Source organism: Ornithodoros turicata, chromosome 3 (genome assembly GCF_037126465.1).
Source record: "Ornithodoros turicata isolate Travis chromosome 3, ASM3712646v1, whole genome shotgun sequence".
Taxonomy (NCBI): Eukaryota; Metazoa; Arthropoda; class Arachnida; order Ixodida; family Argasidae; genus Ornithodoros; species Ornithodoros turicata.
In genome coordinates this window covers 68676622-68696562 of record NC_088203.1, presented here as the reverse complement: position 1 = coordinate 68696562, position 19941 = coordinate 68676622, and the positions used below count along the sequence as shown (strand labels likewise).

Sequence of the window (19941 nt, the reverse complement as noted above, 5' to 3'; positions counted from 1 at the left end):
GTTAAAAAAGGGTAATCGCGTTAGCATTGCTATCTGTAGGATAGGTCGAACGTTTCTAATGGAATTGCCTCGCGAACCTGGTGAAGCCTGTTTTGTGAAGGATATTTTATGAGTGTCTTGTTGCGGTGCAGTTGATATGCTTTCCTGAAGCAGTGTGCTTTGTTCTTGTAGTGTGGTTCACGCCTTTAGCTCCAATTCTATCAGTAGAAATGAATAGGAGTGTTTGTGTGTTTGTTAGTATGTGTCTGTCACGTTCGTAGCGCTGTTCAGGCTTCGTTTTCTTTGCAAAAATTCAGACTTATGGTATTAAGCTATCCGAGTAGAAGTGACTTTCCCTGCTCGCTTAAGATAAATTGTGTGTCCTTTATCTGTGCTTTCTTCACGCAGGGACAATGCAATTGAGTATTTAGCATTATGCAATAATTATCTGATAGCAGAAATGGGTGTCTTTGTCACAGTTTATTAGCGTGTGTCTCGTTATTTTATTTTTCCGAGAAGAAGTGACTTTCCCTTCTCGCTTACTGGATGTGTACCCTGGTTCTGTGCTTTCTTTACGCAGCGATAACACAACTGTGCATGTAGCATTATGCAATAATTATCAGGTAGCAGAAATGGGTGTCGTTGTCTCTGTTTATTAACGTGTGCCTCGTTATTTTATTTCTTCTGTTATAGCTATGCGAGCAAAAGTGCGCGCAATTTTTCACTGCTCTTACGCAGAAGAAAGCCGTTTGAATTGTGTTCTATCAGCGGAAGTGGGGTTGTTTGTTAAATTTCGTTGGGTGCTCGATATGTTAATGGAGTAAGCTGTTTGCAATTATGGGTATTTGAGCAAAAACGCTGGTACCTGAGCACGGATTATATCTTTCTGCTCCTTAAGAAAATTTGTGCGTCGTTTTCCAAGCAGACTGCGTGGATTACGGATTAGAATTCCTATATTTCTCTGCTCCCTAAGAAAATTTGTGCGTCGTTTTCCAACGCGTTTAGTTTACGCGAGATAGAAGAACGAACTTGTGTATGCTCTGTGATTTCCTGCCGCAGGCTTAGGCCTTTTCCCCGATGACCACTGTTTCGCATTCGATGTCGCATGTCTAGAATTGTTCAGTAGTGTCTTTTTGCTGCAATTTTTACCCTTAGCTAATATCTTGTTGTTGTCGTCTTGTGTTAGCCGGTGAGCTTCGTAGCGATGTGTGCTAACGCTGTGATTATTCCTGAGCGATCCGTGTTAAGCCTTTTCCGCGTCGTGTGTTGTATGCGCTGTCCTATGCGCGCGCGCGCGTGTGTGTGTGTGTGTGTGTGTGTAATTGCTTAGCAGTGCCTTGCCATTTTCACCCGTAAACATTCGGCGTATATCGCTTTATGCTGCCCGAGTAGAAGTGATTTTCCCTGTTCGTTTTGTGTATAGCTTTGTCCTGTGCTTACTTTACGCAGGGACAACACAGCTGTGTGTATCGCATTATGCAATAATTTTCTGATAGCAGAAGTGAGTGCCTTTTTCTCAGTTTATTAGCGTGTGCCTCGTTATTTTATTTGATCTCTTATAGCTATGCGAACAAATGTGCGTGTAATTTTTCGCGGCTCTTTTCTTATTTTCTCTACTTTTACGCAGAAGAAAGCCTCCTGGTAAAAGCTGAAGAGTGTTCTTTCAGTGTAGGTGGGGTTGTTTGTTTGATTTTGTTGGGTGCTCGATATGTTGATGAAGGAAGCGGTTTGCAGTTATAGGTATTTGTGCAGAAATGCTTGCATCTGAGCGCAGGCCACCCTCAGTGTAAATTAATTGTTTTGGATGTGAGACTGCTTCACTGCATGACAAGGCTGAAATGGGAAGAGAGAAAAAAAAAGTGGCTCTGGATTGATAAAAGATGACCGTTTTACAGCATCCACATACACCCATAGACAGCCTCACACATTGGTAAAGTACCTGGTGTATCGGCAGCTATGAAGAGTAAGGCATAAACCACAAGACGTCGCTTGGGTCTGCCCATTAGCTGCTTCGGCATCTATCCATCTACAAGGAATCTTCGGTAAGGCACTGTCATGCCTGTGTTCCCATTCGTTGCGGAGTGTCTGTTCTTTACGCCTATTCATGGCAGTGTTTGAGCTGCTATATCAATAGATGAAATGAACTATGTTATTGGTTATCTTTCAGGGATGACAGTTCCGAAGAGATGTCAATCTCGGGATTATTATTATTATTACCATTATCAGTCATTATCTCTTTGTCCATGTTTCACTAATTGATTCATGATTTGAATAAACGTGCACAAAGGACATGCCCCTCATTGTCTTCTTGAATATTCACTACTACATATTAGTTGCTTCGCGACGCTAACACGCAATAAAAAAACTATTACATATTTGTAGTATTGTATTTTGACAAATTTAGGATTCAGGATACCTGCGTTTTTGTGCCAGTTGAAGTGGTTAACGTAACATACATAATCGGAAGAGGTAGCAAAAGGCAACGTAGGATAAACAATAATTCACAACATTAGATGAATGTTATATCAACGTAGAAAAAAGCAAACGTCAACGTAGGATAAACAATAATTCACAACATTAGATGAATGTTATATCAACGTAGAAAAAAGCAAACGTCAACGTAGAGATAACGTTATAAAATTATGTTGATTCTACGTCTTTTTGAGCGGATACTTTCTAGTAGAATCCGCGTTGCGCACTACGCAGATTCTACAATGCTATTGTAGATTTGCAATGTTATTTCAACGTTGATTCTACATCACGTGATTGACTGGGTAGCTAGCTAAGCTCTTAGCTTTTGGAGAGCACAGCTTGAAGTGCACGGAAATCACCACTAAGCTAAGCTAAGCTAAGATGCTCACGCTTGCAAATACAGGTTGCAGTGCATCAGTGCAACTTGTGTTCAGTGAATTCTGGGAAAAAGCTTATTTTTAGAACCTGCCATTTTTGGGGTCAATACACCCAATAAATACACCCAATCTTTTAGGTGTAATATGTGACACCCCTTTTTACACCCATCATTGGGATGTGGCATTTACACTCATAAGGGTTTGAGTTAACTAACGCTCATTTTACACTCATAGGGGTGTAAAAAAATTAATGTGTAGAAACAAGTATACCTTGACAGAATGGCGTAAATGCAGGCTAGCTGGTGGATAAATTCCATGATAGGCAAGCCTGAGCGATGGGCAAGGCACGTAAACAAACACGAAGGCTCAGACGTGCCTTTGTGTTTGTGTTTGTTTACGTGTCTTGCCCATCGCTCAGGCTTGCCTATCATGGATGTATACCTTGCTACTCCTATTTGACTTGATCAACAAAGCAACAAGAGCAAAAGAAAAAAAGTAGAGCAATGCTTTTCCATAAGAGAGAAAAAACCCTAAAATTATCTTGTAGAGCTGCTTTGGCATATGTTATTTTTTATGTTACCGTCAAATGCCAAACAACAACACCTTTAATGCGATATGAGGAATGGGGAGTTTCATCGCCAGCCATGAAATGCCATTTACAATGTAATGATCCATTTCAGATCATGTATGCTGACACTGCAGATGGCTTGGAAAAAGCAAAGGAAGAGCTCGAAGCGCTGCCCCATGACTCCTACAGAGCATGTGTGTAGAAGCATTCTTGCAAAATGAACAGCAGTGGGTGATTCCCTTTCGAAGAAGCATCCTAACGCAAGGCCCGACATGTACAAAATACTGCGCAAAAGTATTTAAAACAAGATCCTAAATACTAAGCATAAAAAGTATTTAAAATAGAGTACAAAATACTCAAACCTGAAAGTAATTTGAGTAGATTACTAAATACTCAAGTATTTAAGAAATCGTTAAAATACTTTAGTATTAGCAGCAAGTGCGCAGTAGTTAACGCGTACTCTGAACGTGGTCGTACAAGTGAAAGGAACAAGCTTCATCCGCCATACTTAAGCATATCCTTTATTTGCAATATCTTGGTGTCAAGCAATGTCTTGTGTAATTTGGTGAACTCAAGTAAAGTTTGGTGATATGTTCTGACCCAAAACTTCGTAACCCCTCCTGTATGGCTGCTCGGGTCTTTCAACTTCTGGGGCGTGTTTATTGCTTTGGTGACCAAGGAAATAAATGCCATGATTATTTTGTACCTACTCCCCTGGGGATTCACCTGGGAACATAAATAGGAACAGTTTTCTGATGAAGGGGTCGAGTTATTGGCAAGCAATGCCAAGCATGGGAATACTATGCTATTGGGAATCATATCATATCATATCAAGCATGGGAATCATATCCCATCCTATTGTACAGGAGGATAATTGACAGAGGCATGAATTCCCAAAAAGCATAAAAAAGAAAAAAGAGGGAAGTTCCAGTGAGCTGAAAATCTTGACACTGCGGGGAAGTATACGGGATACGGCTTGACGAGGAAGGAAAATGTTTCGAGTACTGAGCAGCAACTAGTGAGAAGTATTTTGAATGCTTTAAGAATACTTGTCGCAAAAGGTATTGCGTAGAATATCAGAATATTTTGAGTACGTACAAGTCTGCGCGAGGCCATAACACCAACAACTTTGGCGATGCTGACACTGCAGATGGCTTGGAAAAAGCAAAGGAAGAGTTCCAAGTCCTGCCCCATGACTCCTACAGATCACATATACAAGCATTCTTGCAAAATGCAAAACAGCAGTGGGTGTTGCTCATTGGAAAATGCATCCTGATGTGAGGCCATAATACCAACAACTTTGTCAATTTTCTGTCATGCCAGCACATCACAGAAAAATTTGGTACACTAAAACACCCTAGACGCCACTGTGTTGTTTCCAAATACATATTTATTATACTTTCAGTAGATGGAGTGTTGTGAGAAATTAATACGATGGAGTGAATATTGTGGGGAGCTGCGCAGACTGGAACATTCATTCTGCAGCGGACAAAACATTGAAATGCACTTGAATCTTACTATTACAGATGCCAAAGAGGACCGACTTATGTGAAAACATAGCATGACACATTAAAGACCCATTGCAGCTTCTGCCCTGTGAAGACTTTGCTGTGTATTGCTACCTGTAAATGCAAAACCACAACATTCAGCTTTGGATGCATGAGCTGCAGACTGGTTCTAGCTTCAAAATCATCTTAAAACGAGCACATGGTGTGTGCACGTGCAATACGAGAGAATGATGAGTACTCTGACTTCAAGATGCGTAATTAGCAATCTTGGGAAAAGTTACTAAAAAGTACAAGTTACAGTAAGCTGCATTATCTGATATAAGTTACATCATCTGATTCAGAAAAATAAGTTTCAGTTGCCGTACAGTCACTCGCACAATCACCAAATGGCCCATGGTAACTGGACAAGTGCTGCGACCTGCAGTTTATTGGAACGTGTACGCGCAGTTTCAGGTCACAAGCACACAAAAGAAAAGGCTGCTCAGGGTACCTGGTGCATAGTGACCACAAGTAGAGGACCAGATGCCCTCTCAATAAGCATGACATACACCTGGTAATAATTCGTATATAGGCTCTTTTATTCACATGGACGACAACAAATAAAAAACAACTCTTCTAGACTGCTAGAATCTAGCATCCAGGTACAGGGAAGACATACATGAGCACTCCCATCGTCCCCCCTTTATTTGGGGGGGGGGGGGAAGCTTGCAATACTACTCGCGAAACCACACAAATTAACTACATCCTTTCAATCGTCGACTGAGGGCGCAAGAATAGCAGCACACTTAAATTCTACTTAAATTCTCTCGCCAAATGTACGGAACACAGTCGAAATGAAAATAGTAGTTCCCTACATGTTTCGCTATACGGAATACTTTGGCCATATTCAAAATCCCACCAAAGCAAAAAGACGTGTGGTATGGTTAGTGGTTGTACTACCTACTGTCAATAACCTGAGGCCAGACGCGAGAAATGCAATTAAGAAAACGCAACGAATTTTGGATTCTATTTCTTGCGTCTTCAGCGGACGTTGAGTTTATTGACACTTCCCAGTAAACCACAAACACCTGTTAGACGTACCAGAAATATCTAAACATCTGAGACCGAAGGATGCGTCTAATCAATATATATTATACGTACAGTTAGTGCGTTGTAAACGGTGAGTTCTATGGGACATTCATTGTACCCTTGTTCTAGACGTCCTCTGCGTCCTTTTTGCAGATGCAATGAACGTATAATGGATGGTACAAACTTGTGAGACGTTCACGAAACGTTGGTTCGACTATCAATTTAATAGCAATTTTTGCATAGTGCTAGAAGAAAGCGAATCTATCTTGTCAGAACGTGAAAAACTGGAGAACAAGTAAAAGCAAGTAGATGAGTAGAAATCCAGCGAACTGGTAGAATATAGGAAGGGAGTTGCCTCAGGACAGAAGCCGCCGATATTTCGAACAGAGACTGTTCGTCTTCTGGGCACCGTCCTCATCATTGGCATGGTATTTAAAGGGTTAGGTGTGACGTGTTTAAAGGTTCATGCGAATTGTGGGTCAACAGCCCGGAGGGAAGAAAGGTTCCGTACGGGCTTTTACGGCCGGAGTGAATGGCTGATTTGTTAGAGTGTGGAGGGGATTATGTGAACGTAGTGATTTAGGCTACAGACCGGTTACAGAAAAATGGAAGGTTCACGAACACGTGGACGAAACGGGACAACAGGCAAGAATTCTCAAGCATAGCGAAAGATAAGGAGGTTAGTGGTTACGTGGGGAAAATTCCAGACCAGCAAAGGGTTGTTTTTTCTTTTTTTTGTAATGCAAAGTTGCGGCATGCAATAAAGAAAGTAGAAAGCAGTGGCCATGCAGAACATAACAGATGATAATGGAGGTAGAAGGGAAAAGCCTATTTTATTTGTGAAGTGTTTCTAGGGTGCCTTGTGATATGTTGATACCGGACGGGTGAAGAGCGTTGAACTTGTATATGAGATAAGACTCCCTATCACGTCTGTCACGTGTGGATCTAAACCCGGTTTCTGGAATATACAGTTTAATGTTGTCAAAATTGTGACCAGGAACGTTCAAGTGTTCGGCGACTGCTTTGGGGAGTTTGTTGGACGTGTCGGTTCTGTGTCCGGTAAGGCGGTTGTTCATTTGTTGGCCGGTTTCACCAATGTATTGCATAGAGCAGTCACCGCATTCAGTGCAGTATATGACATTGGAGCTTGTGCATGTGAATGCGTGGTTAACGGGATGGGTGTAATTGCTCGCAGTGCTTTTGATGGAGTTAGCGTGTTGAGCGTGCTTGCATGTTTTGCAGCGCGGGAGGTTGCAGGGTCGTGTTCCCGTGTACGGGGTGCTCGTTTTGCTGATTTTGGCATTGGCCAAGGAGTCTGCCAGGTTTTTTGCGCGTCGGTATGTCACCTGTATGGGATTTGTGAATATATTGCTAAGTCGGTCACTGCTTTGGAGGAGGGGCTCGTGCTTCTGTAGAATGGCTTTGATGTTTGGAAGTGCGTTGGAATATCTTGTGATGAAGCTTATTTGGCACGCGTCAGGATTTTTTCGGTTTTCTAGAACCTCGTCTCGTCAGTAAAAGCAAGGTTTTCCATTGTTCGCTTCCTGCTCTCTGCAAAGTATTTACGTAGCACTCTTCCACCAACACAAAACACCTATCAGTTTGACAGCTTCACTCAGTAGGTAACCTCATCATAGGCAATAGCCTGAATTACAAACACAATATTTGTCAGGAAGGATTGTCAGAAACGTTAGCGGGTAGTTTGACTGATTGCAGACGTACATATTCATTGCAGAAAGGCGTCCTTGTCACCGTTACAAACGTTCTCGGCCCCACTAAACATCCCGCAACTATTTGTATTTTAGTATATGTTTCATCCAGTACGGAAATAGCGACTACTCACAAATGCCCAGGCTCTTTCGGGTGGGGTACGGCCACGGGTACGGCATTTGCGCTGTTCATACACACAAAATACCCGAAAAAGTTTATTTGCAATTCGGGTGTATATTAGACATCACAGTGCCTCACAAACACGTCCACAGGATGTGACAGATGTCCAGCAGGTACTTCCAGGACATGCATTTACACAATCATGGACGAGCTTCCGACGATCCATAATGGAATGGAATGTGGACATGCCTGGATATCTACTACACTGTGTACCATCCTCTGGATGCTCATTAGAGTTTTTGGTTTATTGGGTTGGGTGCGTCCTAGTTGATCAATGGCTTACACGGCTCGCGCTGCATACACACACAAACACACACATGCCAAACAACAGGAAACACCACACGGAACAGAGACTGACCGCAAACTTTCACCATTGCAACACTGTAGTATACGAGAAGTACTTAATTCATCTCCCACCTTCTGTGCTCCTTGCACCTCCCTTCGCAATAATTCAGTTCGCATTGCAGTTGGTAAAAACACACTGGCCGCCATGCTGGCCGCGATGGCGACTCCGTCCGTTTCTGGCTGCGGTTGGTTTTAACGCTGCCGCAGCGTCAACCAATAGGGATGCAGCGCATTCTCCTATGCGTATACTAGACTACGTTACGGAATTTCGCTGCCCGGTCGTGTCGAGGTCCGGCGAAAATAGTGCTGCAACTTCCTAGTGCTCGGAAGGCGCGCGAACGTGCGAGATTTTGCAAAAGTGGCGAGCACAGGCGGGATCTGGCAAAAAAAAGTTACTAGGAAATGACCACCCGAATTCGCTATATGTGCGTGTGGTGAGCACAACCATTAAAACATTACACCCCATTGCGCGAACATGATACAGTCATCGGTGTCACTTTTTCGACCATTAGGGACGAAAAGGCGTGCTTTCCTATTTAGCCCCTGTATCGCCCCTGGCGGTGATACCCGTCAATCATCATGATAAAATAAAGTTGTGTAAAATAAAGTCACCGTACTATGAGTACGAGTATACGGTGAGGATTCTGTAATTAGTGCTCCACACATTTTGCAAGTAATGCTGAAAGCGACATCTATGCAGGATGAGAAGTAGAAACCAGGAGACAAAGGACAACAGGACGAAGTTTCATCTGTACCATCGGCCAGCTCAATCACTATTTGAGACAACAACCCTAGGCATGGTCATAAAAGCGCGCGCAAAGAAGATGAGTGCGTGCTTGTAAGTGCAGCGTTTTCGGGTGCAATTTTGCTTTGTAGAAACATATTCCCAAGACGAATATTATCGAGAGCGAACTGAGAATGGCTTCACGTTACCTAGAGCAGAATCAAGAGCATGGTAAGTTGTTCGCATAAGTATGCGCGTTGTGTTTTTATAGACAAATGCAACAAAGACCCTGGGGCATTCGGCACGATGTCTTCGTCCTGCCGCCAGGTGCTTACTATAACGAAGAACAGTTCAGAAAGTTTTTTTCTTCCTAAGGGACTGTCGCACGCAGCGGCATGCAAACCGAAACTTTGGTGTGGGATTTTTTTGGTGTGGGTGGAAATTTTCGCCGTCGTGAAGATTGTCGGCCGTGTGATACATGTATCACACGGCCGACAATCTTCACGACGGCGAAAATTTCACTTCAGACAACGTCATACTTTGCACGCAATTTGAACAAACGTGCAGCAAGAGTAGACGACGGTGAAACGGATGTCCCTCGCCCCCAAAACGGTCAAAACGTCACACAGAATCCCTGCGGAGGAACCAATCGCCGGACACGGAAGACAATCGCTTCCGCTTTGGCTCGAGGTTCCCGCTGTGTTTTGCCGGGCAGAATTGTGAAATCCCGTTTGTGCCGTGCCGTACAAATTATTATATAAGATCGAGGTATCATTTGCAGACGCTGGAACTGGAAGTGCAGAGTTAAACACGTACGGAGACACGAACACACACCGACTCAGCTGCAAAACGCCAGTGCGACGCTTGGATAATCTTTTGTGGTTATCTCTGTGTATTTATCTTAGCGCTTCCAGTTATAACTCAACACCAACAGTACTAGCACACAGTTTCAACAGTTTGTAAGCTAGCCCTTTGTAAACTGGTCACTTCGCTCACGGAGTGTGCCCACATTTGACGGATGGAGACATCGTTAATACATCGCGGACTGTGAAGCAAACAGGTATGTGTGCTTTCTTGTTCAACAACAGTCATATATAACAGGACATTACACAACGTACATTACTATAATTGAAGTCGTCGTACTCCTCGCCCACTGTAAATCCGTTTTGCAGTCACCTAGCTAAGCCTGCGAACGTACCCCAACCGAACTGTAGTTTGCATATTCCCATGTTTTAAAGGGCACACTTACCTAATGTACACGACGTAAATAAGGAGAATTAGTTGAGGCAGGCCACAAACATAGACAACACAAACAAATTAGAAATCAGGGGGAAAAGAAAATAGGAAATCAGGAGGATCCAAGTTCGAATTTTACGTAAGGACCTTTTTTCCGAAGTTATTGGTTGTTTGATATTTAGCTAAGTTGAACATAACCTCTTGAATCTCTATTGGCATTACATTTGAGCTGTTGGAAAATTTATGCAGTCAGAAATCACAAAGCATCACCTAGGATGTAAGAGATATTTTTAGAGCTACGATGTTGCACTGGATCAAGCGGAATATCACAGATGCAACTACTGTCATTGCTGCCGTAAAAATGAAGCATGTACCAAAGAGAAAGGGTGACACAGACACAAGACTAAACCAATGAACTGAACAGGTTTAGGCTGGTTCTTCTTGCAGTTCCCTAATCATTTGCAGCACTTCCCTACTGTTTCCCGCGCTTCGCCAGGCCGTCTGCTAATGTTATCGGGAAGCAGATAATGAAAATACAGAAGACGAAGGAATGCACATGTACAAATTTATTGACGCTGTAAACATATAAACAAGAAGCAACATGTGAATGGAAGTAAATCTACACGATTATTACAGAATACTGCAGAATAAAGAAATAAAGAATAAATACTGCAGAACAACAGAAAGCGTGATTATCATATTATACAGTCTTTAAGGAAACCTATTCGCTTTGAAGAAAATATATATTATTATACACATACATAGTAGGTAATGAAGCGCAGGAGCCATTAGCGTCATCCTAGCACAACTGTAGAATTTTCAGGTGGCAGGGGCTACATGCTTGGAGATCGCAGGGCCAGGAACAGCTGTCTATTTTTGAATGAAAAAATAAAAATAACCTGTTAACGATATGGTAAAGCGGAGCATAAGCAACGTTAATTGACTTAATACGCTATATAAGACATATGCTATCGTTACGCACCGACATGTCGACTAATGACAAAATTCGGGGAGCCAGGTATACGGGATACATGCTGTTTTCCTTTTCCTGCACACCAGTGTATTACACATCAGACGCATTCAAATAGCGGCACAAAACGCAACTAGTAACGCGATAGAGAACAGCACATCAACCAGGTCACCGGAAGAAAGTGATGTAATACGGGACATGGCGTACCTCAGTTATGCAAACTGTTAGCCGGCAGTATTTAACGTCTGATTACTGACATGCATCATACGTTTGGCTTCTGACCTTTCATTCCATCGTCCTTCTATAGCTTCTTCGAAATCCAAATAGCCAAGAAGCTCTTGGCCTCGGCAGTTATCTTGCACATCGTGAGATGGCGATCAGGCAAGGGGCCTTGAAGGCGACCATTATCTGGACACTCCGCTGGCGTGGGTGTCAACACCTCTCTTTATCTTACACCGTGATCCTCATGTAGGCATCTGGAAAATCGGCTTCAACTTTCACTCTGCCATCATTATTTACGCGAAAATGGTTTGTTTCGTCGCTAACGTTAGGCCGAGGTAAGACCGTCACACCAAGAAAATAGCAGGAAGGACGACCCTTATCCGTAAGATTTCGCATTATATAATTTAATTTTATTTATGGATATATCTTTGCTCATTTTTGATTCGATCTACTTACGTACGTACGTGATTTAAAAATTCATACCGGCAGTCGTCTGCTATACGAAGAAGCTGTTGTGCCGCTCTCCTGGCCAATCACTTCTGCAGCAACCATTTCTGCAATTCTGAGCCTTCCCAACATGCCTCTCTCCATGCAGATGGCGTTGGTAAAAGTGGGCGCAAAATCCGTCGTTTGGTCTGTCCGCAGTGATAAATGTTTCAATCCGAATCCCCATCAATTTTCTCCAAAATGGTGGCACCCAGTAAATAAGGTAGATGGTTAGAGATCCAGCGAACCGGTAGAGAAGTCCGAAGGGAGTTGCCTCAGGACAGGAGTCACCGATATTTCGAACAAAGACAAGAAGAACAGTCTCTGTTCGAAATATCGGCGGCTCCTGTCCTGAGGCAACACCCAGTAAATAAGGGTGAGGTATGAGAACTGGATGGATGTAATAGTAGACAACTGTATTTCGACCTGTGAATAGCTAGATACCTCAAAAAGTGGGTGGAGCCTCAGGTATAGGCAGGTCCCATTAATCGTCAGACTCCCTTTTAATACACGGCACTGCCTACCAGAGAACGCGAGCGCCGCCCCGCGGCGGCGAAAGGTTCCAGCAATTAGGGCCATCACAATCGAACGAAGTTAGGAAAAGTCTCTTTTTACTTGTCCTCAGTGTGCAGCACAGGGTTGACACAAACCCGCCATTGTTGTAACTACACTCAAGCGGGTGCTTTTGGCAAAACAGCCATTTTGTCCTGGTCGCACGTCATAGAAAACGTCATTTTGAGGTCATGTGACTTATTTTACATGTCGTTTTGCCGCTTACCGACATATTTCCGTCGTCATAACGCCAAGAGATGAACGTATTTTGCCAGAATAAACTATGCGGTGCTCATTCCGCAACATGGTAGCCCATTTCTCCAAGGGACAGTCCGGGAAAACCGGAAGGTGATTTTTTCCAACTGCCACGGAGGCTTACATGCTCTGTGGAAAGTTTCAGCTCACAAAATGGCGTGGTTTTCGAGACACCGAATAAAAACTATTCTTCTGAAGACATCCGGTTTCGTTTTTGTCCATCACATACTTCTTGCCCCAAGGATCCTCTATGTACGTCAGCCGTCACGTGAGCATGACGTCCACAGGGGATAAAGTGGAGCGGAGGACTGCGCCGTTCCTGGGAATGCAGAGACGTGTTTTTTTCTATGAGTGTACTGAACAGAAGGCTGCGTCGTGATACCTATGTTTACATTGAAGCTGCTATGCATTTTGCTCTGCATAACGTGTAATTGCTACTCAGAATCATCATAATGGGCAAATGCTAGCACGCAACAACCAAATATCGCGCAAACAGGCATGCGCAAGTCACGTGCCGCTCTTTGCTCTTTTGCATTGCTCTTATGCAGGTCACGCGAGAGCTCGTTGCGGCCTTTACTCAGGGCCAACTGCGGCATAGAAATAAATCGATTATAAATCGTGCGATATGATTTCTTCTGAAATATTTTGCACAGTTGTTGTGAGAAGTATTAGAAATCATAAGACGGTGTTTCCCAGACCTATGTTTTCGACCGGACTGTCACTTTAAGTACATCGTATCGGCTCAGTGAGTCTTAACGCGCAGTCGTCATCACATCTTTAGAAGTCGTCAACCATACAAGGCCTTATGTGCAAAACTGCGCGTTTGACTGCGAGATTATCGGATAAAAATAATTACGGTGATCGAAAGACATCCAAAACGTTCCGACACAACAATCAAACAACAATCGCATTGTTTACAAACGGTTCGGCCGCCGATCACGGGCACCGCCATCTTTAAGGTCACATTTGCCTTGACGTTTGCTGTGACGTGCAACCAGGATCTGTCCAGGATGCATTGCGTTCGCCCAGCATGCTTTTGTCTACGCGGCAATACATTGGATGCCACCCCTGTAGTGAGCAGGGATTTTCTGCTGCTCGGCTACGCCGCTGCTTCTGGGCTGCTGCCGTGCAATGCTATGGGAGCGCTCGTGTCGGAGCAGCTCGGCAGCGCCGCTACTGTTGCTGCTACCGCTGCTGCTCAAATTGCGGTTAGAGCAGCCCGGCCTTAGTTTCTGATACAAGCTCCCGTTTTTGCACGTTTCGTAGTAGCATCATCTTGCTATTGAAAATATAATTTCCGCCAGTGTCTGTGCGTGCGCTTGATCCATGATGGCTTATACTTTTGGTAAACTGCATAAATGTCGATATAGAACGAGATATTTTCTGGTAGTCTTATAACAGTTCTTATCCACTCCCATTTTCAGCACTTTCATCGTCCATGGTCGGGAACTCCTCACAAGTTCCCGCACAGGTAACTAACCAGGACCCAGTTCCAGAAGTAAAGGAGGCGGGCCCATTAGAACAAAGCGACAAGACATCGGCACACCTACCCGTCGTTACGCCGACACAGGGCAAGTCATCAAGCAGCAGTAAGGCATCTAAAGTAAGAATACTGAAGTTTTTGACGTGTGGATTATCCATTGATGCAAGATACGATTTTCGAGCATTGATCCCAAGTATGCTGCGAAATTATTTGTCATTGTCTCCTTTCGCTCACACAACGGACAATTACTAGAAACATGTAACAAGGTGAGGAAAAAGATGAAGAACAACGGCTTGTGCTTAACAACAGCTGTACAGTACACATAAAATACTGTTACACTGCTACATCCGCCCTACCGCCAATTTCAGAATATTCAGTTCTGCAGCACTCTGTACATTATTTTGGCGATGGTACATTCTATTGTCAGAGGCATCTTGACCTGAAGTGTGAGGTCAACGACAAGACAGGACGGACGGTAGAATACATACAAACGGTTCACGTGTGTGAGTCGTTTGTGTGTGTTCCTTCGTCCGTCCTGTCTCGTCGTTCCCTGAGACTCAAGGTCATGTTGCCTGTGACAAGACCACATCAGCTTGCTTGCATCCTGCTGTAGACTTCAACATATACTATGTTGTTGCGAAGTTGAACAGGCAACTGTTCAGGGTGAAGGCGCAATCTCGACAGAGTTCGAATTAGTTTATTCCTCGCGCGCTTTGTGGTCTAACTAACATCATCGCAGTCTGACTAACATCGCAGCATCTAACTAACAGCAACATCGTCAGTGTATACACTGATGATGTTGCTGCCACAATGTTTAGAGATGACAGACTTGGCCTGTGGTGCACATTTGTCAATTTTAACAAACGCAACTGGCAAGGCGTAGTTTTGTACCCAGAGATCTCTAGACCTACATTACGGGCTCAGCAAGCTTCCACTACGCGACGCTGCTGGTGGACAGTGCCCCGAAGTACTTCAGAAGCATGCACGCATGGAAGCATGCGCATCACCGTGCGGTGTTGAAAACAGGAAGCAGAGGGCTGATCTGAGATATACTCGCGAACCCACTTGCGCGAAATAAGTGGGTTTGAGTGACATAGAAAAATCCGGGAGTTGCGCAAGTCGTTACCCAACAAGGAAATGGAAAGCACAAAGGGGGGACAACAACACCTTCATGTTGTGATAACGACTGTGGACAAGGGGGGGGGGGGAGCGTCGGGGCCACATGGTAGGAAAGACAGGAGTGAAATTTGACGCGACCAGATGAAGTCAAGGCAGGACAGCATGGGAGCGACGCCGTTTGTAGGGCTAGGGAGGAACGAGGAGGTCTTTTTGTCACGTGACGCTCCATCCGTTCGCCGTTCCCGCCATCCGTTTTCGCCGTGCGGAGTCTTCTACACATCTGAGTTGGCAGAGAGGTATTAATTCCCGGTGACTGCGGAAACAAAGCACGCACTGCAGCTCCAATCAAGATATGTTTTGTAAATACAACCATTCTATGCTTTTCTTACCAGATTTTTATCTGTTAAGCACGGTGGAAGCTGCCGTAAAGCTCGAGAGCTGTACCGACTTCTCATGCTTTTGTATCGAAAAGCACAAATACGATGGGAACGCAATCTGTCGCGAGGCAGGAAAGTGCCCTTTTCTCCCTATCCGATATTGACTCTATCTGGTCGCGCGCCGTCGCCTGCTTCCATGGGAAGTTTTACCCGATTCCACGCCAAATGATCCAGCGGACCTGCTCGGCCCTCACAAAACTATCGCGAATTTTTACGAAAATTTGTTTAGCAGTCCCTAATAGTGCAAAACGACCACACCACGAAACATTTCTTCCCAAATCTCAATGTGGCGGGTGTTAGACACGAGCAAAGTTATAGAGGTAGGTTATAGAGGTTAAGGGGTTAAGAGGTAAGATATAGAGGTAAAGCGTATAGAGGAAACCGTGCTTTACACAGCGACAGCGTTCAAATCCCGGTTGTAAAGGCCGGAAGTTTCGCAATTTTCCTCCTACTTCGTGTTTTTTTTTTTTTGTGGAAAATCAAACCATTAAATTTTAATGAATATTTTTCCCTGACAAGGCCTCGTGGAATACTTCGACAGGAAAAATCGCAAGACACGTAACTCTTGTAGTCATTGCAGGAAAAAAGAGGAAGTATGCGATTTTTCCAAATTTCGCTACAATCGAGCGCAGTGATTTCCCCAGAAATTCACTGCTGGGGGGGGGGGAGGGGTTGCCGAGCTTTCAAGGAGGGGGGTGCTTGGTGCAGGTTACACTTACGTAATTTTTCATAGACACGGAAAGAATCGTGGCACAATGGTGACATATCTGCACAGCTTTCCCGTTTTATTTGTACATGTTATTACATTAGAACACAGTACAGTAGAATACAGATTCATTATGAAAGGCCTTTCAACATTAAGATGCATAATCACACGACCGGCAAAGAAAAAAGCCTAGCACATTGTCTCACGAAGCTCAATGAACACCTAGCAACCAACGATGAAAACCTTAGACGAAAAAGGCAGAATACTTCGCTTGATTGAGTTGGGCGCAAATGGTTCTTGATGATCCATATTGAGTTTGCGTGTCCGCACGCATTTTTGCTCGTATATGCGCGGAATATATGCATTGAACAGTCAGTTTCAAATGATTTTGGAGAAATGCATGGTACGATCATCTGCATGACTGTGGTCCTAAACCCCAAGTTTGACCGTACAGGATGTAATTCGCTGCGCCGGACTCACTACCAGAACGTGTTGGTGGCCGAGCTGGGTGGGGTTTCTGAGAAATTTCAGGGGGAGGGGTGTTACAAAAATTCAGAGAGGGTGTACACCCCCCCTGAGGGGAGTGTAGGGAAATCCCTGATCGAGCGTAAAACACGCAATGAAGAGGTCGGAAGAGACGCCTGAAACCAACGCAGTTTTATAGAGCGAGCCTTCCTCTACAACATATTAAAAAATCTCGAGGGTGTTTTTTCGTATACAGGAGAAAATAATTTTGTTGTAGTAGAGGGTATTACAGCCACACTGACCCACGTTGCATGTATCCGGTAGGATGCTATATTTGTTTCTTGGGCTCCCGTTTTAATTCCTCGTATTTCTGATTTTTTTCTGGTTGGTTTTCAATATGACAACCACCCGGACCAAAGGAGCATGGCTCCAGTTGAGCGCTGTGGAGTTTCAATTCACCAGTATGAATATTATAGGTGTGTAGATGCATGTTCACTTGATGAAAGTTCCCTTTATCTGTCACATTTAAATGCTGAACAATTCAGCAAAAATATTAACCACGAAAAGTCTAACAAATTATAACGCTAGAGGAAAAGACGAACGTGCAAAAAAGTCATTTACATGGCAGTACTGGAAACAACGGAATCTCGTGGTGGTGGTTCATCTTCCATGCTGTCCTAGGTTCCAGTGAGGCTCACAGCTATATAAAGCTTTGCACCATGCGCGTATGGAAGCGTATACCCGCGGATATCCGCAAGAAACTTCTGGGTTCGGATGAAATATGGACGCTTGTCGTGATCTGCGGATCGGACGCGGATGGCGCCGGCTCAGGAGCGGGTCAGACTCGGATAAACCGCGAGATTGCGCCATGAGTTTGCTTCACGCTAGGTACTGAACATGGAGTACAAGGTGTACGAAAGCCGCTCGCGCATCTGGGAGAGGTCTCTGGCGTCTCGAGTCGAGGTGCGCACTCGGCGCCGATCTTGCGTTTCACTTGCAATAAACTCTACTTATCCTGTTTGGTGCAAAATGTGCTGCTGTGCTTGGTGCCGTATAATCTTTCGTGGAAGCTAAATCTTTGCTTGGTGTCGTGTATCCTTTGGTAGCATCATGGGCGCTCAGGACCTGTCCTCGCTAGAAAAGCTATGCCGCTCCGGGGTTTTCATTGTCAGAACGAAAGAGAGGAGGTCGCCCGTGTGGATGAAGTTTGGCGACAGGTTTTTTTGTTGGCCTTTTTTTTGCTTTTTTGTGCTGACGGGAATAACGTTTATTTGTTGGGAAATTTGCCTGATATATCGAGCATAGGAACTGAACTATTGCTGCGTGCCGTGGGAGACGCGGATTTTTCGGATGGGATGCGGATGTCAAAAAGCTCATCCGCGCAGGGCTTTAGCTCACATGACAAAAAGGATTACTTAGACCATCACCGCTAATCCCCAATCTCCGTTGCCCGTGCCGCGCACACCGGAAACAATGCTATAAACTTAGCCACCCAGGATTGCAATACGCGTGTTATGCTACAAGCAAAGGTTATGGTAACCTTGCAGAAGTCTGTGCCACAGCATATTGCTTGCTCATTAAAACCCAACCAGACCAGAGAAAATTAAAAATAAAACGAATTAAAACAGGAGCCCAAGAGAAAAATATAGCACCCCACTGGATACACGCAACGCGGGTCACTGTGGTCGCAATACCCTCTACTACAAAAAAAATATTTTCTCCTGTATACGAAAAAACACCCTCGAGATTTTTTTAATATGTTGTAGGAGAAGGCTCGTTCTATAAAACTGCGTTGGTTTCAGGCGTCTCTTCCGACCTCTTCATTGCGTGTTTTACGCTCCATTGTAGCGAATTTTTGAAAGATCGCATGCTTCCTCTTTTTTTCCTGCAATGACTATGAAAGTTACGTGTCTGGCAATTTTTCCTGTTGAAGTATTCCTTAGGGCCTTGGCAGGAAAAAATATTCATCAAAATTTCAGGGTTTGATTTTCCACAAAAGAAATCGCGAAGTAGGAGGAAAACTGCGAAACTTCCGGCCTTTGTATACCTGCACCGATTACAGCACCACAACCGGGATTTGGACGATGTGTAGAGAATAGTTTCCTCTATACGCAGAAAAAAACCGCACAGTTCTAGGTGCTTTCTATGAGCCGCACCTGCCGTTCACGCCTGGCACGGTTTTCGCCAGCACTGCGAACTTTGCTCGTGTTTAGCACCCGTCACATTGAGATTTGGGAAGAAATGTTTCGTGGTGTGTCGTTTTGCACTATTAGAGACTGCTAAAAAAATTTCGTAAAAATCCGGGATCGTTTTGTGGGGTCCGAGCATCCGCTGGATCATTTCGCGTGGAATCGCCCTCCTGTCTTTCTTACTCCGTGGCGGAGAGGTCATCTGAAATATAGGTCGAAGGACGTGAATTAATGGTTGCCTCGGTTTCCGTGTGGATGGTATATAGTGAGTCACTCAAAGGTGAAGGAGCTGCGTCCAAGAGTCTTGCGCAAGGCATCCTTGACCGTCGAGCGGACGAGTCGCTCCCAGGACCCTCCCTATCCGGAAATAGCATTGTTCGGGTTAGATGATTGCCGTAACTTGATCCGGGAGAGAGAGGGAGCAAGGAAGTTAAATTTTCCAACTTAAAATTTTCAAAAATCTGTAGAAACAATTTTTCTATTTTTTTGTGATGTTCGCCCATTTTAAAACGTCTCCGGACGAATAATTATGCATTTGAGAATTAATCCATCAATGAGCACATTATTAAGTGGATTATGTTACTGCAATCCCAGTGATATTGAGTTCATTCATGGTATACACACTGGAAATGAAATGCACATACACAGGAATACTTTTTCTAAAGTCAGTTAATAATTCAAGTCATGAAATGATTTTCGAGAATTCCGGGTACTCCTGCAGGAAGCAGTTCCCATGATCCCTCTCATACACACATCGACCAAGGTATATTTAAACAGGTAGCGTAACTCCCATAGGCCCCTGTGTCTTCAGAAGGGCGCCATGATAGAGACGGTCAGCGCCATCGATCCGTTGCGCGGACTACTACGATTGTAAATAAACGACGTCAGAG

General features: G+C 44.2%; 1 protein-coding gene across 2 annotated transcripts in view; it reads left to right on the top strand.

Moving 5' to 3' along the window:
* Nucleotides 1-8996: 8996 nt before the first annotated feature.
* Nucleotides 8997-19941, top strand: part of LOC135388573 (glycerophosphocholine phosphodiesterase GPCPD1-like) — a 305097-nt gene continuing 294152 nt past the window's right edge. For both annotated transcript variants that reach the window (XM_064618194.1, XM_064618193.1), the window contains exons 1-2: nucleotides 8997-9162; nucleotides 14077-14255. In XM_064618194.1, coding sequence (XP_064474264.1) covers nucleotides 9126-9162; nucleotides 14077-14255 — 216 coding nt within the window. In that variant the 5' untranslated portion in view covers nucleotides 8997-9125. The remainder of the gene's footprint in view (nucleotides 9163-14076; nucleotides 14256-19941) is intronic.